The sequence below is a fragment of the Chenopodium quinoa genome, unplaced genomic scaffold, assembly GCF_001683475.1.
Source record: "Chenopodium quinoa cultivar QQ74 unplaced genomic scaffold, ASM168347v1, whole genome shotgun sequence".
Classification (NCBI taxonomy): domain Eukaryota; kingdom Viridiplantae; phylum Streptophyta; class Magnoliopsida; order Caryophyllales; family Amaranthaceae; genus Chenopodium; species Chenopodium quinoa.
Window position 1 is genome coordinate 449,393 of NW_018742907.1, and position 26,857 is coordinate 476,249.

At 37.2% G+C, this 26,857-nt stretch overlaps 3 protein-coding genes across 3 annotated transcripts; 2 read left to right on the top strand and 1 right to left on the bottom strand.

The window, feature by feature from the left end:
- Positions 1 to 1,179: 1,179 nt before the first annotated feature.
- On the top strand, positions 1,180 to 6,757 carry LOC110727507 (formin-like protein 1). The gene is made up of 4 exons (XM_021907067.1): positions 1,180 to 3,535; positions 3,663 to 3,862; positions 4,720 to 4,964; positions 5,694 to 6,757. The coding sequence occupies exons 1-4, from the start codon at positions 1,467 to 1,469 to the stop codon at positions 6,507 to 6,509; spliced, it is 3,330 nt and encodes a 1,109-aa protein (XP_021762759.1). The 5' UTR covers positions 1,180 to 1,466; the 3' UTR covers positions 6,510 to 6,757.
- Positions 6,758 to 8,304: 1,547 nt separating this feature from the next.
- On the bottom strand, positions 8,305 to 15,817 carry LOC110727510 (acyl-coenzyme A thioesterase 9, mitochondrial-like). The gene is made up of 5 exons (XM_021907069.1): positions 15,046 to 15,817; positions 11,615 to 11,792; positions 10,729 to 11,195; positions 10,078 to 10,206; positions 8,305 to 8,760 (listed from the first exon to the last, which is right to left on the bottom strand). Exons 1-5 carry the CDS (start codon positions 15,430 to 15,432, stop codon positions 8,569 to 8,571), a joined length of 1,353 nt encoding a protein of 450 aa, XP_021762761.1. The 5' UTR covers positions 15,433 to 15,817; the 3' UTR covers positions 8,305 to 8,568.
- A 3,636-nt stretch (positions 15,818 to 19,453) lies between these two features.
- On the top strand, positions 19,454 to 26,814 carry LOC110727508. Its single transcript, XM_021907068.1, has 8 exons — positions 19,454 to 20,246; positions 22,624 to 23,147; positions 23,663 to 23,713; positions 23,791 to 23,898; positions 25,547 to 25,642; positions 25,758 to 25,856; positions 26,263 to 26,322; positions 26,429 to 26,814. The coding sequence occupies exons 1-8, from the start codon at positions 19,703 to 19,705 to the stop codon at positions 26,492 to 26,494; spliced, it is 1,548 nt and encodes a 515-aa protein (XP_021762760.1). The 5' UTR covers positions 19,454 to 19,702; the 3' UTR covers positions 26,495 to 26,814.
- Positions 26,815 to 26,857: the final 43 nt, after the last annotated feature.

Here is a 26,857-nt window from a genome sequence, read left to right on the forward strand (position 1 = left end):
TTATAAAAAACATTTTTTTTTATAAACAAGGGTAGACTGACTGCTCCCAACCACCGTCGTTGCAGCAACCAGGCACGCAGCCTGCCGCAGCTGCCAGACCGAAGCCCAACCACTACTACAGCGCCGGCCGACGCAACCAGGTAGCAAGCCCAATCACGCCAGCCAGCAGGCTAGCACCGGCCGACGCATCAAGGCAGCAAGCCCGATCACCACAGCTAGCGGCCGGCAATACTTGAACGCTCCAGCTACCACCACCACTCGAAACTCCCTTAAAAACACTTCCTCCACTCCTGAAAAACCACAAACACTCCTCCCCCACCATTGAAAACCTTAGGCGCTAGGGTTTCGGGGTGGGGGAGGAGTGTTTAGGGTTTTTCGAGAGTGGGAAAGGGGTTTCTGTGTGGTTGTGCGGGGGGGTGGGGGGAGGGTATTTCGGGGAAGGGGAAAAACGGCGAGGGAAGGACGGCGGTCCGGCGAGGGAAAGGCAGCGGGTTAGGCAGTGGTGGTGTAGGTTAGGGTGGGCCGGTGGGGGAAGGGAGGTTGGCTGGGTTTTTCTGATTTTTTGGTTTTTTTTTTATTTTAATTTTTGGACCAATCAGGACTTGACACGTGTCAAGTGACTTGATATAATAGGTCATTGACTTTTGTTGACCGGTTTGGGATAGAAGAAAGTAAACAACCCCCAAAGTTGGGATTATTAAAAGAAAATACGACAAAGTTGGGATTAATATTTAGAGTTTTTCCTATAAAATAATGACCATTCACCTCAAGTATCTGCATCAAATACTAAATAACTAAATGTAATTTGACAATGAAACACTTCATTTTGCACCAAAACATGCTGAGTTTTTAGATTGATCTTATATGACCCTTGAGCACAATTATGTGACCATGTCTTACATATTTAGTCAAATCCAAATAACATAACAATGTAACAATCTCTCTAATGCATAAAAGTGGCTAAAAGTAAAAACTATTATAAACCGAAAGTATACCATTAATATATATATGAAAGCAATGATAATAGGGAGTAATTTTACATGGAGAATATGATTAACTCGAACCAACTCAACTCAACCCTCAACTCCTCAAGTCCTCAACTCAGAGCAAGAGGTGAGAGTGTGAAAAGGTACTGAATGAAAGTGAAAAAACAAAAAAGCAACAAAAAAACAAAGAGAAAAAAAAAAAAAAAAAAAAAAACCCAACAACAACAAGGCAAAAACATTACACTCCCCAAATTTGACTCCAATTTCTCTTCAACCTCCTCATTAACCCAAAAAACAGCATAATATTAGCTGGAACTTCTCAAAACAATACCAACACACAATTTCATTTCCAACCATCTCCATTTTCTCCAACTTCATCTTCATTAACTCACTTACTCACCTTCACCTTCCTTTTAGAGAGAGAAAGCTAAACTCAACTGAATGTGTTGAGAAGAAAGTGAAGAGAGAGAAAAATCAACAATGCCCACCATTTTCTCTCTCCTCTTCTTCCTTCTACTCTTCTTATCCAACGGTTCTAATCTCTCTTACAGTTCTCCTACACTCCATCTCAACCGTAGGATCCTTCACCAGCCATTTTTCCCTCTTGATTCTTCCCCTGCACCTTCTCAATCACCTCCTACGCCTTCTCCGCCGCCCTCAGATTCCTCCCCTGATCAACCCTTCTTCCCAACTTACCCTTCTCCGCCGCCTCCGCCGTCGTCAACCACCACTCCGGCGTCCCCTTTTGCTTCCTTCCCTGCTAACATCTCCTCTCTTACCCTCCCTCATTCTCCTTCCTCTAAGCCTGTTTCTAAGAAGCTCATTGGTGTTACTGTCGCGCTATCGCTCTCGGCTGTTATCATTGCCGCGGTTGCTCTGTTCTTTTACTTTCGGGGAAGAAGCCGCCGTCGCGGGGAGTGTTTTGATAATGATAAGGCGACGTCTAGATCGGAGACTACAAACGGGGGCGGGTCGTTTAATAGTAATGCTGCTCTTCCCCCTCGCCCTCCCAAGCTGAGGAATCCTTCTAGTAATAGCTCGGAGTTCCTCTACTTGGGAACTTTGGTTGATTCCACTACTATTAATGGTAGTGGTGGAGGAGGAAGAGCAGCTAATTCGGGTGGAGCTCGGAGGGGTGTCGGCCCGAGAAAACTCGACTCCCCCGAGCTCCACCCTCTGCCTCCCCTTAGCGGGCGACACCAAAATCTCAGTGGACAGCAGCAGCAAAATCTCAGTGGACAGCAGCAGCAACCGCATCAATCAGAACATCAGTACCATCATCAACAACAACATTTCTATCATCAACAACAACAACAGCAGCAGACTCAACAAACACAACACAACCATGAAAGAGAAAGAGAAAGAGAGAAAGTTGAAGAAGATCAAGAGGAGTTTTACTCACCAAGAGGTTCAGTGAGTGGGAGAGAGAGTGGATCAGATTCTAGAAGAGTGTTTGCAGCTGTTGTTCAAGCTCAAGCGCTCAACAATGGCGGAGGAGCTAACTCTGAAGATACTTCCTCGTCATCATCGTCTTCGTCGAGCAGTGGTTCTCCAGCTCGATCAGCATCGATCAGTATCTCTCCTGGAGTGAGCGCGAGTCCGAAGGACAGGTCCACAAACCCTAAATCTTCACCAGAGTTTATCACAATGCAAATTCAACCTTCTGCGACGGTGTCATCGCCGCCATTGCCGGAGATGACATTCTCACCGCCGTGTTCTCTCACATCTTCGCCGGAAAGAGAGATGAAGCCAATCAAGGAGGAAGAGGAAGCAGAGGAATCGCCATTGTTGTCGAACAATTCGAGCTCAAGTAGAATGAATTCACCTCCAGAATCGCCGAGATTATCGCCGTTGAACGGAAAAATTGGGATAATGTCGCCGGAGGAGAGAGAATGGGGCGTATTAGGTCGAAAACCACGTTCTCCGGCACCGACATCGCCGGCGTTGTCAGATTCTTCAAGCACTCGGAGTCGAAAATCGCCGCTTTCTTCATTGAAACTACCGGCGTTTTTAGGCGGAGGAAAGAGAAAGGAATCACCAGAATCAACTACAATGTCGAATTCTCCAATCTCACCTCACTCACCTCCTTCGCCGATCTCTCCGATCTCATCATCTGCTTCATCGTCACAATCCTCAAGATCTTACTGCGCTTCGCCGTTGTCGAATCACTCGAGTGCATCAGCTCGATACTCGTCGAAATCACCAGATGTTTGTAAGCTGAACAATTCATCGCCTGTTAGGGTTAGCAGCGGTGTTGCACCACCTGCACCACCACCGCCGCCTCCGCCACCTCCTCCACCAACGAGGAGGTCTCAGAGTCCACCGCCACCACCTCCGCTACCGCCTGTGAGTGAACCGTCTGTATCGGTTTCGACTCCACCACCTAGACCAGTGGCAGTTGAGAAGCGAGCGGGTGAATTCTCGGTGGAAGGTTCTGGAAGTGAGGAAACCACGCCGAGGCCGAAGTTGAAGCCATTGCATTGGGATAAAGTTAGGGCGAGTTCAGATAGGGAAATGGTGTGGGATCAAATGAGATCAAGCTCGTTCAAGTAAATTTTCCGTTGCATTTGTTTATAGAATGATTAGTTGATAACTTAACATTATAATTTTGTTAAGTTTGCTGTTTATATATTAATTATATTGGTGATGATGTAATTGGTGTTTTTGTGTGTGCAGATTGAATGAAGAAATGATCGAGACGTTGTTCGTAGTAAAAACTCCTAATTCGAATCAGAAGGAAATGCCGGGAAAGCATGTTCAACCTTCATCGGCGCAAGAGAATAGGGTACTTGATCCAAAGAAAGCTCAGAATATTGCCATTTTGTTAAGGGCGCTCCATGTGACAATGGAGGAAGTTTGTGAAGCTCTTTTGGAAGGTATATTATCCTTAATTACTTGCATTAGATTGATAATTGTGTATTGATTGTGTTCTGTTGAAACGAGCTATATTCACTTCGAATTTGTTACTACTCCGTAATTATCTTGAGTACGTTTTGTGTCCGTTGGTGGAATGCTTTTTCTAAGCTAGCATTGGATTCTCTGAATATGTGCAAGAAGTTTGAGATTCATTGTTTAAGAGATTCCATATGGGTCAATAGATTCTGTTTTTGAGGCAAGCAATTAGATTTGATGCACATAAAAGGTGGACTTGTGAACTTTTGAAATGGTGGCTGATCCTTTTTTTCAAGAAAGGCAGTGTTCTTGGATGGTTAGATGCTGTGGGCATGAACTATTCGCTTAGCGGTAGATGGAGGATACAAGTTTGTGATGTCACTCGTAACATAATAGGGCTAAGGTGGTATTCTTGATGGCTGGCAGTTCAGCTGTTTGGCTGCGAATTTTGAAGCATTTTATTGTTGTAGTAGATTTGTTTCGCCCTAGGCCAAGTGATGGCTGGAATATTTGGTCTAGATTTGCTTCCTTATATGGCTGTAAGCCTGTAATCAGATTATGTTCTGAAATGGGGAGAATAACTTTAGGCCAATCATGATTTGTACTGAAAAAAATAAATCATACAGAAAACTCCGCTGACAATGCTTGGGCTGCTTCCACTATGGAAGAAAACACTCGTTGATTGTGATGCATAGAAAATAGTAGCACCACTCCGTATTTTCTTTTTCTTGAGGATGGTTGAATTTATCATCTAGGTGTCTTCCGTTATTGACAGTATTTCTGTGAACCTTGTATCAAATCATATGATAGGATGGAAGCTAATGGGATTGATTTTGTGCAGGTAATGCGGAGACTCTTGGAACAGAGCTTCTGGAGAGTCTACTGAAGATGGCACCATCTAAGGAAGAAGAACGCAAACTGAAAGATTACAAAGATGATTCACCTGTCAAGCTTGGGCATGCTGAGAAGTTTTTGAAGGCCGTGATTGATATACCTTTTGCATTCAAGAGGGTGGAAGCAATGTTGTACATGACCAATTTCGAGTCAGAGGTTGAGTACCTAAAGAAATCTTTTGAAACGCTTGAGGTAATTCTTCATCTTAGATTTCCCTCCTTCAATTTGAACCTTTTGTTTTGAACCTATTCATGGATTTCTGTGATGAAAGTGAATTTTGTTTTTCCTTTTTATTGTGAGTGTCGGGATTGGGAGTGAAATAGGTCCAGATAAGCAGAAAACAAAAGCAAAATCTGATTTTATCATGACATACAGGACATGTACATTGTGTTGTGCGTATAGTCTTACCCATATGGCCATTACAAACAGAGATGTTGATCCATTGTTCTTGATTTGGAATGCAGCTATTGTTTGTTATTGCATACGAAATACTTCGTATAGATATAATGAAGGATCTTGGTTGCAGTATGGTAATTTTGGTCTGAATTTTTCATTTGAAAGGCCTAGTCTTGGCTGTCAGGTGACTTGTCCACTCTATGACGATCTTATTTCTTGTTATTTCTGATTGGCTGAGGCATATAATTGAGTTTCCTTGTGTAAAAGTCATGAGTAAAGAAGTTTATAAGATGATTAAGCTTGAACAGGACTGGACAGCTAAGCAAAAGTTTTAGATGGGAAATAAAACTTGAGGCAGAGATTGTGTGGCTAAACCCTTTTGGGATAGAACAATTAGTAGCTGCTGGATAAAGATAGGGAATTAATAATTTATGCTGTGTCCATTTATCTGTCCTTTGATTGGCCTACCATCGTATTTTTCGAACTTGTCAAACTCACGGCTTATTACTCATCTGTGTGCTACAGGTAGCATGTGATGAGCTGCGGAGCAGTAGAATGTTCTTGAAGCTTTTAGAAGCAGTCCTAAAAACAGGGAACCGCATGAATGTTGGGACAAACCGCGGTGATGCTCATGCTTTCAAGCTTGACACATTGCTCAAGCTTGTCGATGTCAAAGGCGCTGATGGCAAAACCACGCTTCTGCACTTCGTCGTGCAGGAAATTACTAGAACTGAAGGGCAACGCCAATCCACTGCCAACAACGATGTTTCAAATGATGAAGCCAAGTGCCGGAAGATAGGATTGCAAGTTGTCTCGAGTCTCAGCTCAGAACTTTCCAATGTCAAAAAAGCTGCTGCCATGGACTTTGATGCTCTCAGTAATGATGTTGCAAAGCTTACTCTAGGTCTTGCAAGTATTGGGGAGATTGTCAGATTAAATGAACAAACACTTCCCCAGGAAAGCAACAGAAAGTTTTCTGAATCACTGACCAAGTTCATGAAAATGGCAGAAGAAGAAATCTTCAGAGTTCAAGCCCAGGAAAGTGTGGCTCTTTCTCTCGTAAAGGAGATAACAGAATATTTCCACGGTAACTCAGCTAAGGAAGAAGCTCATCCATTTAGAATCTTCATGGTAGTGAGAGATTTCCTTTCAGTCCTAGAGCGTGTTTGTAAGGAAGTCGGGATGATAAATGAACGGACAATAGTCAGCTCTGCGCATAAATTTCCAGTACCAGTGAACCCAATGCTCCCAGTTCCAGTAAATCCATTCCTCCCCCAAGTTTTGCCTGGTTTTCCTGGGAGAAGGCAGTCTAGCTCCTCTGTTGAAGATTTTTCGCCGTAGTGTTGGTGAGGTTAGCCTGGTAGAGAGGCTCTGTATAAAGAAACTAGCCTGCAGGATTTTTTTTTTTTTAACATCTAATTATATGTAATTTCCATATTTTTGTAATTATTATATATAAGTATAATTTTGGAAATCGATTTTGATCTCATAGGAGGTACCAGGATAGATGACTGCTTGATTTATGCTGTATTAAAAATAATTCATCAATGGCGAAGAGCCGAAGACAAAAATTTAGATATTTGCTCTAATTTTACGATTAATATATGCATAAATTTTTTTAAATCACCCTAAAATAATTTTTGTTAGAGAACTAATAATTGGTAGGAGCAGGAAATTCTAACGTACAATATAAAGTACAAATACAAGATTACAAGTACCCTATTTATTTTTTTTGGTGAAAACGAGTACTCTAATATGGAATCAACTGATTTGCTCTAGTACCCCAAAAAAAACTGATTTGTTCTAATAATTGACACAGGGCAAAAAAAAAAAGGTGGAAGTACCCACAATTTTTTTATAATTTAAAATTTTATTTATTTTACTCACTGTAATTTTTAAATCTTGTCTTTTTTCTACCATTTGATTTAAGTTCTCACTTCCCTTTCATGAAAATAGTAATAGGGTCAATAATTGTGGGCGAATATTCCAGAACAACCAATTTGTCAAAAAAACTAGACAATTTTACTGTATTATTATTATTAATAATATACGTAGTATATTTTTTTAATTAGAAATGGACAAGAAGGCAAATAAAAATAAATTCCCAATCACCCATAAAGCACATGGGAAAGCCATAATTTTACATTTGTAGACAAAATAATGTAGATCAAGAATGAGAGACAAACATGCACAACTTGGACTATGGCATGGGTTGCATTTACTCTTTTTTTTTCATGTACTTTTTTTAATGCAATCTTTTGTCCCAATTTTTTCTACAATGGTACTCAATAAATAGATAATAAAAACTTAAAACATTAAAAAAAAAATAAAAAAAAAATTAATTACAAAATAAAAAGAGAAAGAGAATGGTGTGTCAATGTGTCATGTAATCACCATCCAAGTGTTCAACCCTAAGATGGAAAGAGCATGCATTGTTTTGAGAGAATGTGCAACTACTACTTTTTATTCTCATCAACCAAAACAAATTTTTGACTTGGCATATTAACCTTTTAAATGCTTTTATACTGTGAAGAAGTCCTAATGTCTACCTCTCTATATTGTTGATTTGTTGCTTTACTAATCTATTTGGTTAATGGTGACATAATTATTTTTGTAAACCTACCTTTGATTTGTCCTTATAAAACTTGTTAAAGGATATATAAATGCTCATTAAGTATCTTTATTGCCTCTTTATGAGTTATGAGTGTAATACTCGAGTATGGGTAGACGGGTGTCCTTAAACTAGTATGTACATTGTGTTGGATGATTGTATCTATCAGTTGACGAATTAATCATCCTTGGGTTGCAATAACAAATTGATAAGAAAAATAATCATGTAAGCAATCTTAGCTCACTTAGTAATGATCAAATTAGATGCCAAGGACCTCTAAATCCGACGAACTTGGCTGAATTTACCATTTAGTGTAACACATGTCAATAGAAAATTCTGCTATGAGACAATCTCACGATATGACTATTGTACCATCTGAAACTTGCTCAAGCCATCCCATATTGCATTAATGTCTATAAAATTGTGTATGATGTGACTTAAACTAAAGATAGGTCAACTTAACATGTTAAAATATACTTCAAACAAGTGAATATCACCCAAAAAATTAAAGATGCCTTAAGAATCTGAAGATATACTTGTTAGGAGTAGACAATTTCATATAATTTCTGAAACTCTTAAATAAAGAAGAGTTGATCCATGATCATGCGCAAATTCGTACAGCTGCTACATAATGGTTAAAAATGCCAATAAATAAAGGCATAAGAAAGTGGTTCTGTTGTATTGTTTTTTGCAGAACATGTGAATGATATCAGAAATCATCACATATTCTGAAGTTAGTCATTTTACGAAGACATACATAAACATATACAGTGAGCAATTTTCTAACCCTTATTCTTCAATAATGCTGGTCAGATCTTTGTTTGAACACTTACTAACTTGCAAAGCCTTTGCATCCTTTCGCTCTATAATATGACGTGCTTCCTCTTCGGTGGCTGCTACAACGTTGCGGATACTAACTTTGTTTTTCTCAGCCTTCGCTTCTGGACAGATGGTGAACGTGAAGTAGAATGTGTTGGACACCTGTATCATAGATTCTATGCAGATCAATAAAAATTTCAAGCAAATAGCTAAAATAATGGCTTAGGCATGATATTGATACGTCTCATAACTTCACAAACCACACAGGCACAATACAACAGTTTATCAGAGTATGCTCCATTTCGAGGTCCTAACTGGAAGATGCGAGATAAATTGGATCGTTCTGCTACACCGAGTGAAACGGGAATAAGCTTTGCCTATCTTCATGATAAATGGAATACTAATGGCCAATTAGTTGACAAAGAAAAACACAGGATGTAAAATATCTTTGAAGTAGAAAACTCAAAAGTTATTTGATTGACAAAAACATTTCTAGAGAAATTCTGCTCCCAGCAAAATTGGGAAATTTACTTGCATAATTCTTACTTAGGTAGGTAGAACATCATGTAGCCCTAAAATCAATCAAACGATTTTTTTTTACAGTTTCATTTCCTGGGTAATGCAACTTCCTACGTTCAACCATAGGACCACTAAGTCTAATAATTAATCATATTCAGACTATTGTGGAATTGTTCAAGAAAATTATGACCTTTCAAGATTAATCTACCAATGAGTCAAGTGTAAAATACTTCCTCTGTTCTTTCATGTTTAACTCGGTTATTGCAGACATTGGAAAAGGTGATTAGGTGTAAGATAAGGTAGGATAAAGTAAGGCCTTATTCTCTGCACCTTAAAATAAAAATGTTCACTCAAAAAAAAATTCAGTTCTGTAAAAATAAGTTCAGTTCTGTAAAAATAAGTTCAATTCAGTAAAAATAAGTTTAGTTTAACAAAAAATATTTCAATTCAACAAATGTAATTTTTAATCAGTAAAAATCAGTAACTTTAAAGAACAAATATAATAGAGTCAGTAATAAATTTTTAATTGGCAAAAATAATTTCAATTCAGCAAAAATAAGGTGAAGAGAACATGGCCTAAGAGAGAGAACGTAAAGTGAGTGGAAAGTGTGATTATTGTGGGGTAAAAGGGGTAGGCCTAAAAAATAAAGCAAAACGGGTAGAACAAAAAAGAACGATTAAAATGAAAAGTAAGTTGAACAAAAAAAAAAAACGGAAGGAGTATGTTTTTATTACAAAAATATAATAAAATTAGTGGGAATAAAATACAAAGCAATTATTGACCCAATATCCACCTCCCTTATGTAACTAGTATCATAACATGGTTATAAACTAAACATTTGTCAATCATTTAGTGAATCAAAATTCTGATAACCCAATTCAGCACTCGTTCTCCACGAGGAAATTCTGGTAAATATGTGCAAAGAGTATAATAAATAAAATATTATTACTCATGCTTACCTCACTTGACCTGATTTCAGGCCTTGTAACATGAGCTTCAACCTCAACATTTATTAAAGGATGTTCTGGATCTTCCAGTTCTGTGTAAAGGACACATGATTTAAAACGCAAAAAGTCACCAACATCCACCTGCATGAAAATAAATCAAAGAATTTAATCAGGGTTACTAGGAAAGAATTCCTCAAAAATGCAGTGGTTCAAGTAAAAAAAACAGACAATTTTAAGAGTAGAGCTGGATAAAATATTGACAAGAACGATGACTAAGTATAATCCCATTGTTGGCAAGACAAGATTTTAGTCACCTCAGTAGTGAGATTGACATTTTTTAATGCAGTTATTGCTTGTCAATTGTCAACTTATTGATATCCCCTAATGTAGTTTACAGAACCAGAATTAGAGTACTATTCCGTATAACTAATTGCACATCACAGAATGAGGAAAAACATCAGTTTCCCTATGTTCCAAACTAGTCATATCACTTTCTTAACTACAATAAAGAACTAAGAGATTAGATGTCAAGTAATTGAAAAGCGCAAATTTAATTTGAGACTTCCACAAAAAAGTGGCAGGGACTACAAATCCACAACCAGGAAAAATAGGAAATCAATGTCACAACAAAATAAGGATCATCAAGCAAACGAGATTGCTTACAGGTTTCAAGAAGTCAACATGATCAACTTCTAGAAAAGAAGGCCTCACACCAGCAAATGCATATGCAGTAGAAAATGCAAGCTCAAATGCTCTATGCATCAGAAACCCTCCAAAGATCCTACCGTGGATGTTTCTCTGCTGAGGCTGGCATATCAAAGAGTTTGCAAGACGGGTATCCCTCAAAAGAATGCTATTTCTATCTGCCAATGCTGGCATATCACAGAAGATGCGCCCCTCAGATAAAAGAGTTGCCAATCTATCTACTTCCCCATTTGCATAATCCTTTTTGTTTAAACCTCCTTTCCTTTTTCTATATTTGCTTCTCTCTTCTGCTTCTTCAAACAAAATTTTTTCCTTATCAGTTTCAGGAGAGAGCCTGTTAACTGGAGCAGCTTTCCGTGTCTTTGAATCCCGGGCCACGAAAATGAAATTAGCTGTAAGAGCAACTGAATCTGAAGCAAATGATCCTGCATAAGACAGCCATATTTTTAAGATTAATTATAAGTAGATCTAGACATGTTGAACATTTGGCATATATTGTAGTAATACATTATAATTAGCACTTTCGATATATTTGTGTTGAATCAGAAAATTGGAAATGTAATGGGAATATTACTAAGTGCAAGCAATCCCATGCTCATAGCAGCTAATTATTGTAACTGGTTATTTTTGGTTTCTGGACAGTCAATCGGGATGGAAATGTTAGTTTTGGACTAGGAGTGTCACTAAATCAAGCAGTGATTCACATGTTCTATGATCCTAACAAATTGTAGTAGTTTATGAATGTGAAGATTTTACAAAATCAAATTATCTTGGAGCCTGTTTTAATTTCATAAAGTGCACTCCAGAGGCTAAAATGAGACCAGATGCAAAATTGTATCAGTACCTTCAACGGCCTGACTAACATCCAGTTGAATCTCAATTGAAGACCACCCAACCCATATGACTGAACCAGATATCCTCAAATCACTGTCTACACTGATTGGCTTCTTCAAAACTATCCTGTCAACAGAAGCAGTGACCAGCAACAACGGTCTTGTAGTGTAGTCGTCATCAGAACAATGCTGAACCACCAAATATAGAAAAGATTTAGAAAATGGGGGATTAATCACTATCAGAGGGATAATACAAGTACAAGATAAAGGATATATCTCATCCATGTTTTTTACACCTCAGTATACAAGTACTGCAATCAGAGTGCATGAGATTCTTTCAACTACCATTCTGTTATCCTTGCTGACAGTTTAGTCATACTAATACCTTCGGGGAAGATCTTGATAGAAATCTTTAACTATTAAATTAATGAGCTTAAAGCCTAAAAAACTAAACTTTTTTTGTAGTCATAGAATGACATCAAATTTGTTAAAACGGTGAAGCTGAAAATGTTTCGTCCTCTGTCACCGCAGAAACTACATACAGGACCCAATAATGAATCCAGTAAAACACAATTTGAAAGATGTAGCTCACACACATCAAACTCACCTAGGAAAGACGAAATCTTAGAAAGATAGGAAGATGTATACTTATGTCTGTTATAGCTAACAGGATTGTCGGAAAAACATAACCCAAGATTGATTAGGCCAGCAATGAAGGTTACACCTTACTCGCTTGTTAGACCATCAGAAATCCTAACTGCCTACGGTAAATGGGAGGGAAGTCACCTCTAAGGCTCTAAGTCTCCTAGAATAATGGATAGTTCAATCCCATCATTGATTTCCTCCAACAGACGCATCCTCCGATCCATAAAAGATCCCTTCAACGCAGATGAGGGATTAACACAAGACCCTGAAGATCCCTAGTGCAGCTGATTTTGAAAGTTATAGCTCTAGTCTGTGAGGGTGGATGAAAATTACACAGGAATGAAATATTCATGATTTTTTTGATAGCCAGCAAGTTACAGATAAGAAAAGATTCCTTGACACAAGATTCATTAAATATCTATGGGTTCCTGACATCAAGCACACCAAGGAGGAAGGGAACCTTGACAGAGTTGTTGAAAGTTCTTCCTGACATCGAGCATCCTCTAATGAGCCTCAAAACTGCTTAGTATTTTCATTGACAATTTGAATTATAAGTCTGAATCAGTGCTTGCCGAAACTCTTGAAACAACGAGGCACAAAGGAATTACATCACCACCGAGAAGTTCCACACTTACCTTGTCGCATCAAAAAATCAAATATTTGTTGTTCATAAAGAAGTGATGCCAAAAGGCTTAAAATTTCTGAAGTGTATACTATTACTACAAAAATTCGACATTGAGGGGATAAGAAAGGATCTAAGGATGTGGTACCAAATCATTTATCAAGGTTAGAGCTTGGGAACGAAGGATTTGGACAATTGCATATAGATGACGAGCTCCGTGATGATGTATTGTCCGCCAATCAAAGTAAGGGCTTACCGTGGTCTGGGGATTTAGTGAATAATCTAGTTTGAAGCGCCACTCTGCCCAAGTTAACCCTCAACAAAGGAAGAAACTTAAGCATAATGCAATGAAATACATATGGGATGATCCCATATCGTATTAGAGAGGGGTGGGTGGTTTATTGTGAAGGTCACTCACTAGGTTGGAGCTGGCACTCTAATAAAACTGAAGCTAAGTCTTAATAGAGCCAGATGAAATTGAATTGCATCTTGAATGGATGCTCACTAGCCACTCAAATCTTGTTGTTTTCCACCCTATACAGTTGAGCGGGCCCTTGGCCATGGTATGAGCTGGCACTTGGTTAGATTTTGGGAAATGGATGCCCTAAGGCTCTAAAAAATGGACAATATCAATGCTAATGATAGCAACTCTTGCTGATCCTGCAAACATATTGATAATACTTGTGAACCCTAAGGTGGGTTGATAATAAGTCTTAAAGGGTTATGTCAGCAAGTTAAGGTAAAAGGCAAGTAAAGGATCTAGCTTTTCAAGGGAAGGGATATAAATGGATATTTATACTGTGTGGGGTTGACCCTACAGATTGGTAAAAAAATTTATGCATACTCATGATAGATCATTAAAGATTTTTCAAACAAGACCAATCTTCTTTCCATGTCAGGTTTGGCTAATCATATACAAGGGCCATCAAAGCAACATTGGATCGACAAGATTTTCTAACCAACTAGCTAGTTTTATTTAGGCTCATCAAACAGCATTCTCGCCCTCTTCAGCCAGATACAACTCCAATTTGAATTTATCCGGATAGGAAAATGTTATTCTTGTGTTGCTTTCTCCTTGAGGAATCTTGCAATACATTGTAATTTGTAATCTCCTCCTACTTTGTGATCCTAGAGCTTTACACTATAGTGAAACCAGATTTGTCAAGTTGTTTAATTGAAATCACTTAAATGTCATACAAAATTAGGTAAAAGTAAGGATATGATAAGGGAAGTACTAATGCTAATGAGTAAGGATATGATAGGAGATGTAAACAGCTTCATTAGATCAATGAAAAAATATTTAATTAAGGGGATAAAAAGGAAGGTGCAATGGCTAGAGTAAGACAGGTTGTTCTCCTATAGGGAAGGTGTTTTGTGAAGCCAGCAGTACTAGAAGCAAGAAAGGTGATCCAAACTCCAAAGCTAACCAAAATTTTCTAATCAATTTCACTCCAAGGATTTCCAGAACAATCTCCAAAATATTTGGCTTTATCTATTGATGATTAAAGAAAGGTGGAGTGAAGTTTCCTTCATGTAGAGGTGAAGTCTTAAAAAATCGTTAAACTAATGCTCATCAAAGAAATGTAGGAGTGAAGTATCCTTCAAAATAAGGTATAGTCTTGACAAGAAGTTCAGCTCTAGTGAATGTTTGGTTGGATTCAAATTGAAAACAAAACAAATTATGAACAGGTTTTGGTGATGGCTTCTTCCGATAATGTGGCATAATTCCTGCGTAAAATTGAAACGAAAAGGGCAAAGTTCGTTGTAGCCTACACAACCGCAAAATTATACCCCATATGTACTTGGCATCTTTAACTTCAGAAAAATGTATGAATGTGGAACATGCAATGCATTCTATGTCAAATTAAGTAATAAAAGCCCTTATAATTTATTCATGACACAACACAATATCTAAATACAATCAACAGCTAGAGTTGCAAACCAACTAAAGAAGCAAAGTAGCACTACAAAGAACAAACAACAGCATAAAGTATTGAAATGTAAGCCAGCTAACTTAGTTGGTAAAAGTCTAGGGTCATGCCCAAATACTAGAGCTCAACTCTCGTTGACATCATTGTTCTTTGAGACCTCTCTACACCAAAAAAAAAAAAAAAAAAAAAAAAAAAAAAAAACAAAAAAAAAAATGACAATCGAAAAATAAAAATTCGGGTTCACCTTGACAGAGATAGTACCAGCAAGGGCATCAAGATCTTCAAGCAATTTCCCAATTCTCATTTCATTCCAAGGATCCCTGTACTGCTCTCTGAGGATAAAATCAGAAGAGAAATTGTACAAAACAGTCATCCTAGATTGAGCAGGAGTTCTAGTAAGCAAATGGGTTTGTGGTGGATGATCAACAGAAGGGTCATTCATAATCTCAAAAATTTTAGACCTTGTTTCCCATAATGCTATTGTTACAGGTGAATGATACATTCCAGGCCACAAACTTAAGGGCTTCTGCTTCCCATCAGTGAATTCTTGTGTGCTTGAATCCTCAAATGGCTTTGGCAAATTTGAGTAAACTGATATGAAATTTGAGGGTGTATAATTGGGATGTTCCATTTATGAAAAAAAAAATGTTCTTTGAGGCAATTCGTCGAACAGTTTGTGGACAATTGGGTTATCAAAGCAATTAAGGGCAGACGGTTTGTTTGATTTAAAGATGGGAGCTTTTTGAGAAGATTTGCAGGTGATATGTTGGTAAGGAATTGTGATGACGAGAAAAAGCGCTTGTTTGTCTCGTGATTAAATAATTCAAGTCAAATAATTGGAAGCATCTCAATTCTGAATTATGAACAACGTACATGTTGAGAGTGTGTTTCTGAATACTTCCTGTGGAGACGTGGAGTGCAGAACTGGAGAACCTAGTTTTGACTTGTTCGTGTATTTTGTGGAGCTTAGCTTATGGCATGCCTGCAGGCTGCAGTCCTGCCCCGTGTTGTAAGACCATCTTTCCAAATACGACATTTATCTAGGTTAGGCCGATGACTCACAATTAAAGACACGAGATAAACTGCATAAAAGTCGATCAAATGTGTCATGAACACATGATAGGTATAAAAACTAATCAATCATGGGAGTAGTTGAATATCAAACAATCATTGTTGAATTTATACATGATTTCTTAGAAATGATCAGAAAAAACTTGAATTATAGTCTTCTAAGTTTTAGAAAATTAATCGTAGAGGAGAGAGAACAAGGTTCTTGTGAACCCCATATGGCCTTGGGAGGTCACTTGGGTAACATGTCTCAAATATCAATGTAGTCAGTGACAAACCTGCCTCACATCACCAATCGATCTTTATGTGACTTACGATTAGTCTTTTATAATTTCGGAATTTACCTCATAGTTATTTGAATTTTCGACACCGAAATCTTCAAAAAGTTAGTTGTGTGGAAAACATTTTAGACTTAATAAGGTTAGATATTAAGGTGTTTCTCATGATTCCAAGAGACCTTATGTAGCTTATTTGGTGTCCGAAACTCCGAACCCATATAATTCATGTCTTACTTCATAACTTTGTACCCCTTGACCCTCTTAATCAGTGTCATACTTAGGGGTGAGACTTTTCAAACCGAACCGTGAAACCGTCCGTTATCGAACCGAACCATCACGGATCGAACTGTTTATAAACCGCTAGTTTTAAACAGAAAACCGAACTGAACCGTATAATGTCAAACCGAAACCGAACCAAACCGATTAATGTTAACCCGTTACGAACTGTAAACCGATAACAAACCAAACCGTTTATAAACCGAAACCGTTTGAACCGATTAATGTTAACCCGCTAACTGTTTAAACCGAACCGATTATAAACCGAAACCGTTTGAATAGTAGGAAAAAACTGTTTAAATCGAACCATTTACAACCCGCTAACCCTTTACACTAAACCGTTGTAACCTGTTAAGCCGTTTAAACCGAACTATTTTCAAACCGCAACCCGTTTTAAACCGATCCGATTACAAACTGTTTAAAACAAACCGTTTACAACCCGTCTAACTACTCACCCACCATAAAACTCCCTCCCTCACTTGAAAAATCCTCCCTCCCCTCCCACCCGAACCCACTCTAACCGCCGCCGAACCCACCCTAACTTGCCCCCCTCTGTCGCCCACAACCTGAAAAAAAAAAACAGAAAAAAAAGGAAGAACGAAAATACCTTATATATTATTATATTAATCCCGAATTTGGCCTTGAATTTGGTTTTAAAAGGCCAAATTCGATCATGAAACAACTAGATCTAGAGTTTCGTGGTCGAATTTGACCATAAAAACCGTCGTGCGTGGTGCCGGTGGACGGTGACGGAAAACGAGATGGAAGAAGGAGAACATAGATGGAAGAAGGGAAAAGAAGAAAGGAAGATGGAAGAGGAGATGAGAGAGAAAACGGGAGAGCAGTGAGCATATTAGCAGCCATGGCTCAAAAAATTGATAATATTACAAAAGAGGAGAGAGAAAACGAGAGAGAAATCAAAGAGTACTAAAGAGACAATGGTAAGAGTGATTTGATTAGTGGAAAAGAAAACACACGGATCATGAATTGGAATGTGTGCGATGATAGGCCGTTAGATGACATGCAAATCAATGGCTGATATTTAATTTAAGACGGTGACACGGATCGTGGAATGATGGATTAGGATAGTGTGTTTTTTTTTATTCATAGCTACGTACTAATAAAAACACTACTGTACTCTTAAAAAATGATTAACTTTATGTAACTTATCAATTGTAAGAAATAGAAATGTTTGGAAATTCAAATTGATTCAATACGACATATTTAATGTATTTTAGTTATTATATGTAATAAATAATAATGTATGGTACGATTGGTATCATACTATCATTGGTATGAATAGATAATCAATAAATGTATCTGATTATTAAAACTTAAAACAGTTGATGATCGATCTAATTGAATACTTCTACTTCTCCACCCGTTTTCTTTAACTTGCAAGTTGCAACATATATATGTTGCAACCTTGTAGGCACGTAATCTTAAAAGGTGATCAGAGAGGGTAAGAGAACAAAGTAATTCAGCAATATAACTTTAACACCAAAATTATGGAATAGTTACAAACAATTGTCAATTATTACTTTATTAGACTAATGGGAAATTGAATAATTGTGATTTTAATTAAATATCCAAATATAGTTCTGTAACATTAAATTATTAGTTTATTACAATATCAATTATTGATTTATCGTATTCAAAGTACCAACTCATCAAATCATGGTCATGACGCGATCTTTAAAACAAGAAGTTGATAACCTGATAATAATCAATAATGAAACAATAATACATTAATACCTTATAAATTTGTAATAGACTAATATTTAATAAACAACAACAAGACTATAACCAAACTTGAAACATAACACATTAACATGATATAGAATATGAGAATTTCTGTAATTCTATATAATCTGATATCTGAATCGATTTATCGTATTCAAAGTAGCAACTCATAAAAATATGGTCATGACACGATATCTAAAACAATCCAACAAGAAGCTGATAACCTGATAATATTTGATAATGAAACAATAATACATTATAAATTTATAATAGACTAATATGATAATATCTAATAAACAACAACAAGAGTATAACCAAACTTGAAACATAACATATTAACATGATATAAAATAATTGAATAAATAAAGATTTGTGTAATTGTATATAATCCGATGTCTGAAAATAAAGTGACGAAATACCAACTTGATATAAAACGAAACAAGCTAATCGGTCAAAAACTCTTTAAACCCAATTTCTACTCGATCCATTTTTTTTTTCACCAACCTATACTGACCTGCTAATGAAATGGAAATACTAGTCCCAACTTGATATAAAACAAAACGCGCTAACTGGTCAAAACCACTTTTTAGAACTCAATTTCAACCCGAATCAAACCGACTTTATCTAGTTCGCTAAAGAAATGAACCTTTTCAACCCGATCCAATTTAACCGATTACCAAACTAACCCGAATGATTTTAGCACCAAACCGAGTATAAACCGAACCGATATGAATCGAACTAGCATTAACTAGGGTAAACCCGCCCCTGAACCGACCCGTTTCAAAATAATTCGTTCATGACCCGAACCGATATGAACCTGAACCGACGTTGATCCGGTAAAACCGCCCCTGAACCGACCTGTTTCAAACCGATCCGATTATGAACCGAATCGTTTAAAAACCGAACCAGCATTGACCCGAGTAAACCCGCCCCTGAACTGACCCGTGTCTAACCGATCTGATTATGACCCGAACTGTTTATAAACTGAATCGTTTATGACCTGAACCGAATTTAAACCGTACAAAAATAAACCGAAACCGAACCGACCTGTGACTAATCAGAACCGAACTGAACTGACCCGCCGTTTAAATGAAACTGTTTCAACCCGAACCGTTTCAAACCGAAACCGTTTCAAACCGAAGTCAAACCGAAGTCCCACCCCTCATACCTTAGTCAAGTTTATGTCTTGCATTGTTTATTATTCATGTCGTGCTTCTCCAGTATGTCTTAAGACGAGCCAAAATATTGTTAACCTAATGTCACTTCGATTCGTCTCCTCGGCCTAATTTAATCGACTTGGACTTAAGGTTAAACCAACTGTCTATCCAAGTAGATTAAAATTTGGGCCCAGATTTTGATCAATCCAAACACTGAACCAACCATCGTCCCCTTCGTCACTCACTACCTTCAACAGTTCAACCCTAACTCTCACTCTCTCTCTCTACCAAAAACTTCAACTCACACACCCAGAAAAAACAATGGAGTAAAGCCATCCTTAAACCCAAAACCCAACAAAAAATTAATCAAAAATTCACAATGAGCAAACCTCCATTTTCATGGCTTTCCCGCTTAATCTCCACCAAAACCCTAACCCTTAAACCCACCTCAACCCCTCATCATCACCACCATAATCGTACATTCTCTATCCTCCGACCCATTTCTTCAATACCCACATTCAAATCTCCTCTACAAATCCGCCATTTTTGCGATTACAACTACGCAGAAGATGAAATGGCGCAGTCACTCCAAAACCTGAAAAATGAAGCAGAAAGGGAGAAGCATAGGGAGAGGGAAGAGAAGCGTAAAGCGGGTATTTTCGTTGATGAAGCAGCTGAAGAAGAGGAGGATTGGATGGGTGTTAATCCTTTGATTGAGAAATTGGAGAAGGAAGAAGCAAAGGGTTATGGTATGCATGATAAGGTGAAATGGGATCCCAGTTTTGATGATTTTAGTGATTCGGATTCTGAAAATGATGAAGCTGAAGATCCTGAAGTTATACAGGAGACTAGGAAGTTTAATTTGATGGTTGAAAGGAAGTTTAATCGTTATCAGGAGTTGCTCAAGGAATTTGCTACCTCAAGTATGGTCTTTTTTTTTTTCCTCCTCTTTTTCTGCTGTTTATATTTTGATTATGCTAATAATTTATCATTATTCGATTGTTCCGTTTGAAATTAAGCTTTGAGAACTAATTTGGTTTCGAATTGAGTCGGATTAGATCATGTTAGGCAAATGTGGCTATTGTGATTGCTTTAATAATTTTGCAATGTTGTAATGTTATGTTTGTATGGAGATTGGAGAGTAATTGAATGTCTTTTCAATCTTTTGTTTAGTTGGGTGGGAAGCTAGATTAGGTGTTTTGAAAGTTGGTATTTTTTTAAAAAAAAAAATTTAGTAGGATTAGACCATGATTGGGGAATGTAGCTGGTAGTAGGTTTTGGATGTTACGTGTAAAAGGTGTTAGAGTTTATTTTAGGGAAATGGTGCAATGGTTTATTACTATGGACTGCAACTGAATGTCTGGACGATATTTTGTTTCTTGTATGGATTTATATGCTAGTTGATTGAAGGATCTACAAATTGACGCCAATTACTGCAACCAGGATCAACGGCATTGGGGTGATAAGATTAACCAGCCGAGTAGAATTACACTCTGTTTGTGAAGGTAGCTCTTTTGGCTGTTGTTACTTGTCGTAGTAGCTGTTGGACGTTATGTGTCAGAGCCCCTTTGGGGAATTGTTGGATGTTTTGGTTAATATGGATAGTAATTGAATGTCTTGACAATCTGTTGTTTAGCTTTATGGGAAGCTTATTGGTGTTTTGAAAGTTAGGACCTTTTGAATTGAGTAGTATTAGACCCTGTTTGGTGAAAGTAGATATTGTTATTGTTGTTAGGTGTCATAGTAACTATTAGATGGTGATAGAGCCTCTTTTGGGGAAATGCTGCAATATTGTGCTGATATGAACAGTCTTCAAGTTGAGTAGGGTTGGACCATGTTTGGCAATAGTAGCTATTGTAATTGCTATTAGTTGTCGTAGAAGCTTTTAAAGCACCTTTTGGGATAAGTTTGAATTTCTCATAAATCTGTTGTTAATACTTTTCTGGAGTAATATGCTAGTTGATTGAAGGATTTTTCAAAAATGGCATCCCTTAATGTAGCTCTTCAGTGGGTTCATAAAGACAGTATTGTACGTTATGAATATTTTGTGGGTTATGAAAGCTTGCAATGCTTCCATGAAGGTTCTATTGATTATAGAGGCTAGATAGTGGAAACAGGACATGGAAGTTTTAACTATCTTCTTACATTTCTGAAGAATGGTTTCTATTGGGGTGGTAAAAAAATTCAGTCTATGGTATGTTACCGCTCATAGCTTTACTTTGTTTAGCTAAGTGCAATATGTTTTGCTATTTATGAATTTAAATGTCTGCCTTGCCTTGATTAATCAGAACCTGAAATTTTAGATCCTTTCAATTCTTATTAGTTTATTAGCTCAAATCATCTCCTAAGTCGATGCATGCGTTGAACTTGTAGGAAAACCTATATGAAACAATTAATTGTTGCTTAAATATATACAAAAAATTGTAGTTGCTATGTGGAAATATTGGAGATACAGAAACTACTGTGGAGGTGTGGACAATTATGTAGGAAAGTATATTTATGATCTTTTTTCAAAATTCTCGAAAGTGTATTGGCTCTCAACTTCTGCATATGGTCTGATTTAACCCAAAGAGTTGTAATATATTTATTTATTATTGCGTAAAAATTTACTTTGAATAGTTGCTGAAGTCTGGGTTGCATTATTATGTACTTTTATCATACTTAGAATTGGTAAGTTAGAGATATTTCTTGTAAACAATTAACATATATAATTGATCACATACCATCTTGCTATCCATTTTTATCATCAAACTTAGGCCTGCTATAATATGAAATGACAAACAGCTGAATGTAATTGATGATTTGGTCAGCTAGTTGTTAAGAATATCTGACAAACTGTTTGTATTAGCGCTGTTGTTAGCTGTAACTGTTTAAAGGTGTAAAGAGCTTTCTGAATCAATAAGCTTGAGCTAGCAGCTTTTGATGAACAGCTGTTCAGACGCAAACATCTAAGGCTCTTACCGAGAAAATGTTTTACCAAAAACAAGAGCTTGGAGGTTGAGATGTAAAATGTTTTAGCCCCCTCAGTGCTTGAACCAAATACCTCCGGAGACCGTATACAAAATTCTTTTGAGATTCCAGTTTTGTGAGAGGGAAATATTGTTAAGAGTTTTTAAAAGTACCTTTGGCCCTCCCCCAAATCACGTGTGCCGTTTGTTTAGGATCTGCTTTATCGGACGGTGTTAGAGTCAAAATATGTCACCTGTGTGGCCTTGGCTTCTGTCTATGCTTTAGCTGTCTATGCATGAGAATTGAGCATGGCTGTATAAAGTTGTGCTTAAATTATCAATTATCTCACAGGAACTTTTGATGATGGCTTGAAATGGATGAAAAAGATTGATAAGTTTGAGGAGAAGCATTTCCGTCTTCGACTGGAGTATAAAGTCATTGGCGAATTGATCAATCGTTTCAGGGAAGCCACTGGAAAAGACAAGTTTCTGCTTGCCCAGAAGTTGAACAGGGCTATGAGGTTGGTGGAGTGGAAGGAAACTTTCGATCCTAAAGATCCTGCCAATTATGGAATTATACACAGGGAGGAATTGCCTTCTGCAGAAGTCGTCGAGGATGATGACGTTGAGAGGGAAAAGTCGATGATAGAAGGCAAAATCGATGATGATGATGAGGAAGAGTTTGATGACATGAAAGAGAGAGATGACATACTTCTGGAGAAGCTTAATGCTATTGACAAAATGCTAGAAGAAAAATTAACAGCATTGGATCATACATTTGGAAGGAAAGGAAAACTTTTGGAAGAAGAAATTAGAGATCTTGCAGAGGAGAGAAATTCCTTGACAGAAAAGAAAAGAAGACCAATGTATAGGAAAGTAAGTGTCAGCATCATCTTTATCACACTGATATTTCATTCCTATGCCACCTTATACTGAAGGTTTGCAAAAAAAACCTACAGTGACTTTAGCTTACAATGCGCTCTTCTGTATTGGCTTTAGAATTTATTCTTATAATATTAATATCTCATATCAGTCCGATATTTTAAACGTCTAAGTTGAAAAATGTTCAGTTCAAAATTCTAGTTGAAATCTTGTCAGCGCATATGATTATCACATGTACTTGAATGAGGTACTACCTCCTGATATGGGGATTTATTTTTCCTGACAGTATTCTGCCTGGGAAGTAATTATAAACTAAATTAGCTGGATAGATGTTAATGATTGTAGCTTAATTTGGTGGCGAGTTGCAGCTGTAATGTAGTAGTTTGATGTGTCAAATCATTTTTCATCTCCTTTAGACAGAAATTTTAGTGTACAACAAAGATTGCATAGCTTGGTCTATTTAGTGTATGTGACACTCTACGAAGTAACTTTTTGGTATTGAATTACAGGGCTTTGATGCACAATTGATTGATATGAACCGGACATGCAAAGTGACAAAGGTATAATTGCACCCTTCTTTTAGTTTTCTATTCTTAGCCGGTTAAAATCTCTTCTCTAACTGGGCTTCACACTCTAGGGTGGTCAAGTGATCAAGTACACGGCAATTATAGCATGTGGGAATTATAATGGTGTAGTTGGTTTTGCCAAAGCAAAAGGTCCAGCAATACCTATTGCACTTCAGAAGGTATGTTATTAAGTTGCTAAATGATTCTCCAGCTTGGCTTTGATGACTTGTTTAATTTGTCAATGCAAGTTTCCTTCATTTGAATACGTTTACAATTTGTCGTGAACTACTTGCCTAAACCCATTATTTAGTTTCTGATTGTCAGGTTTTGACACATAAGCATGGCCATATGCAACTATAAATTATCTTACAGTTAACAATTGCTGCAATTCTGGCCATGAGTCATGTTATACAGTATTGTAGTATGAATAAGGAATTGCTCTTGTCAATTTTCCTGTAGTTGTAGAGCTCAGGAAGTTTGTAATGTTAATATGTGCTTGGCCATTAAGGGCCATGATGTAAACTTTTCTTTCAAGCTAATTGTTGCCAGTTTTTACATTTGTGAAATTATAAATTTCCAACAATTAAATTTAAGATCTAGTCAAAATTAGTGGTGCATTGTTCCCAAGGTGTCGTGGAATCCATGGGAGGAACCCTTTCACTTTTCATTCCAGGTGCGGAAAAGTCTAAAATTGAAGGTTATACACACATGGGACCAATTTTAGAGGTTTTGGGACCCCGTGTCCAAAAACTCGAGATTGTAGGGGATGCATATTGGGGTCATATAACATTGTTTTGAACCATATATGACCAGCTGACCACTAGTCAGTTATATAAAGTCCTCTTGGTGGCTTTAAGTTAATGAATTATGTGTAAGTTGTAAACGAGTAAATTGGCAATTTAAAAGCAAAAGTGGATGGTTCCAACCACCTAAATAGACTCCCGAGGTGTCTTGGGGTCTACGGGAAGCACCCTGTCCTTGTTTTTTTTTTTTTGTCCAAAAAAAGTCAAAAAAATTTCAAAACTGAAGTATATAATCCATGCTTTTGGGCCAATTTTGGGAAATTTTCCGAAATTGAAGTGAATGTGTGGGTTGTGGGATGTCCTCCAGGGTCATATAAGTTGGTTTGGAACCATAAGAGGCTTATCAATAGGCCTATAAAGTCCTAAAAATGAGTTTGGTATGTTGTATTATTGGTAGTGAAAAACTGCTAGAGATGGTTCCAGACTTCCAGTAAAAACCAAATTAGCATTTCAGCTGCATGGAGCCTTCATCTTCATTGGTGTTGTTGATTATTCCCAAATTCATTACTTACCAACATTCCATCATGATGAGTATTTAGTATTATACCATTACACTATTTTGGTGCTGGTGTTGGTGTTAGTATTAGTGTTAGATTACTCAACACCAATAGTTATAATGGAACGGAAATGGGAGCCTTTTTTATCTCAAGATGGAAAATATGTATGTTATATAACTAAATGTATATAACATTTTTGGACCCGACAAGATTATGCATTGAGGATTTGAGGTGTTGTTGAGGAAGCACCTATATGTACTGGCTGTTTGCCTGTTATTGAGAAATTTACCTACTATGACTGGTTCTTCATTTCTCCTGGTATCTGATGTTATAGTAGTGTATGCCTGTTTACCACTTTACTGAGCTAGATAATTAGTTTATGTCTGTTTATGAACCATCATTAACTGGTTCATTATTGTAACTTGCTATAATTGAGTTTGTTTTTTACCACCGTATTTTTTAGCAGGATTGTAGTAATGCCATTTTATTGGATGTCATCTGAATATTATTTTCGTGTACATGAACAGGCATATGAGAAATGCTTTCAGAATCTCCATTACATTGATAGATATGAGGACCATACAATTGCACATGCCGTACAGACTACATACAAGAAAACAAAGGTTCCCCACCTCTCTCTTTTTCTAGCAATCTCGTATTCGTACTTTGCTTACAAATTCACTTAGTTGTGAACTGATGCTCACTGAATATCATATTATGCTCTGAATGCTATTTTAGGTCTATCTATGGCCTGCAAAAACTGCAACGGGAATGAAGGCAGGCAAAACTGTACTCACAATTTTAAACTTGGCTGGCTTTAAAAATGTCAAATCAAAGGTATGCATCAGCTTTAATGCTTTATTAGCTACTTCGTATTACACTTTAGGGCCTTTAGGCTGTCTTGGTTAGACGGAATCGTTTTCCAATTTTCCAAGAACACAGGATTTCCCCTTCTCCGGTGTTTGGTTTGCAAAAGGATGAACATGATAATTTTCAGTTGAACATAGATTTGTCATGGTGGAAAATACTTTCCTCAAAGAACCTCAGCTTAATCCTCTTCTCTCACCTCCGTTCCCCTTTTTTCTTTTTCTCTCCAACTTCTCTTTTAAGGAACTAAACGCAGGGAAATAAAATTTAAAATCTTTAATGATGCATTTTGTTACATCAATTAACCCTGCCTTCTCAATACCATTCTGGTGGATATAGCATTGTTTATGAACGTGTATTATTCTTGTCTGTTTAGGTTATTGGTTCAAGGAATCCACATAACACTGTCAAGGCTCTTTTCCAAGCTTTAAATGCGGTGAGTAGATTTAGCTATCAATCCCCCCTTCCCCTTTTACTCCCATGGTTGGGGAATTCTCATCACTGTTTCCTCATTGCTGTTTATTGTTATGCATTTTGCACAGATCGAAACTCCAAAAGACGTTCAGGAGAAGTTTGGCCGAACTGTTGTTGAATCTTATCTTCTATAGTTGAAGTTCCCAACCATTTTCTGTAAACCTTACCTTTTTTTTTTTTTTTTTTTTTTTTTCCTTGTTTCATTCTACAAAAGAATCATTTTTTTCCCCTTTGGAGTAGAAAGGGAGAGAGGTGAAGACCAATATTGTTCGCTCTGCTTAAACAATGTATTTTTGTAGTTTAGTATTGTATCCGCAGAGGAATATCGTTGTCCAGGATATCACTTTTAAATTTTCTTCTGTTTGGGTTGTAAAGGCGAAAACAGTCATAGTATTCAGCTTTTCTAATATTGAATAATCTTCCAAATTCGGGGGAAGGAATGCTACATTTTTCACCTTGTTGTCTTCACCATTCAATTGCTATTTTGTGTATCGGTG

Bases quoted from the DNA above. Each gene is read 5' to 3' on its own strand.
- LOC110727510 (XM_021907069.1), bottom strand. From the start codon at position 15,432: ATGGAACATCCCAATTATACACCCTCAAATTTCATATCAGTTTACTCA. The intron at 10,207-10,728 runs GTAAGCAATCTC...ATTTTCATGCAG, and splicing joins ATGTTGACTTCTTGAAACCT to GTGGATGTTGGTGACTTTTT. The intron at 8,761-10,077 runs GTAAGCATGAGT...TCTATGATACAG, and splicing joins CTGAAATCAGGTCAAGTGAG to GTGTCCAACACATTCTACTT.
- LOC110727507 (XM_021907067.1), top strand. From the start codon at position 1,467: ATGCCCACCATTTTCTCTCTCCTCTTCTTCCTTCTACTCTTCTTATCC. The intron at 3,863-4,719 runs GTATATTATCCT...GATTTTGTGCAG, and splicing joins TTGTGAAGCTCTTTTGGAAG to GTAATGCGGAGACTCTTGGA. The intron at 4,965-5,693 runs GTAATTCTTCAT...TGTGTGCTACAG, and splicing joins AATCTTTTGAAACGCTTGAG to GTAGCATGTGATGAGCTGCG.
- LOC110727508 (XM_021907068.1), top strand. From the start codon at position 19,703: ATGAGCAAACCTCCATTTTCATGGCTTTCCCGCTTAATCTCCACCAAA. The intron at 23,148-23,662 runs GTAAGTGTCAGC...ATTGAATTACAG, and splicing joins GAAGACCAATGTATAGGAAA to GGCTTTGATGCACAATTGAT. The intron at 26,323-26,428 runs GTGAGTAGATTT...CATTTTGCACAG, and splicing joins TTTTCCAAGCTTTAAATGCG to ATCGAAACTCCAAAAGACGT.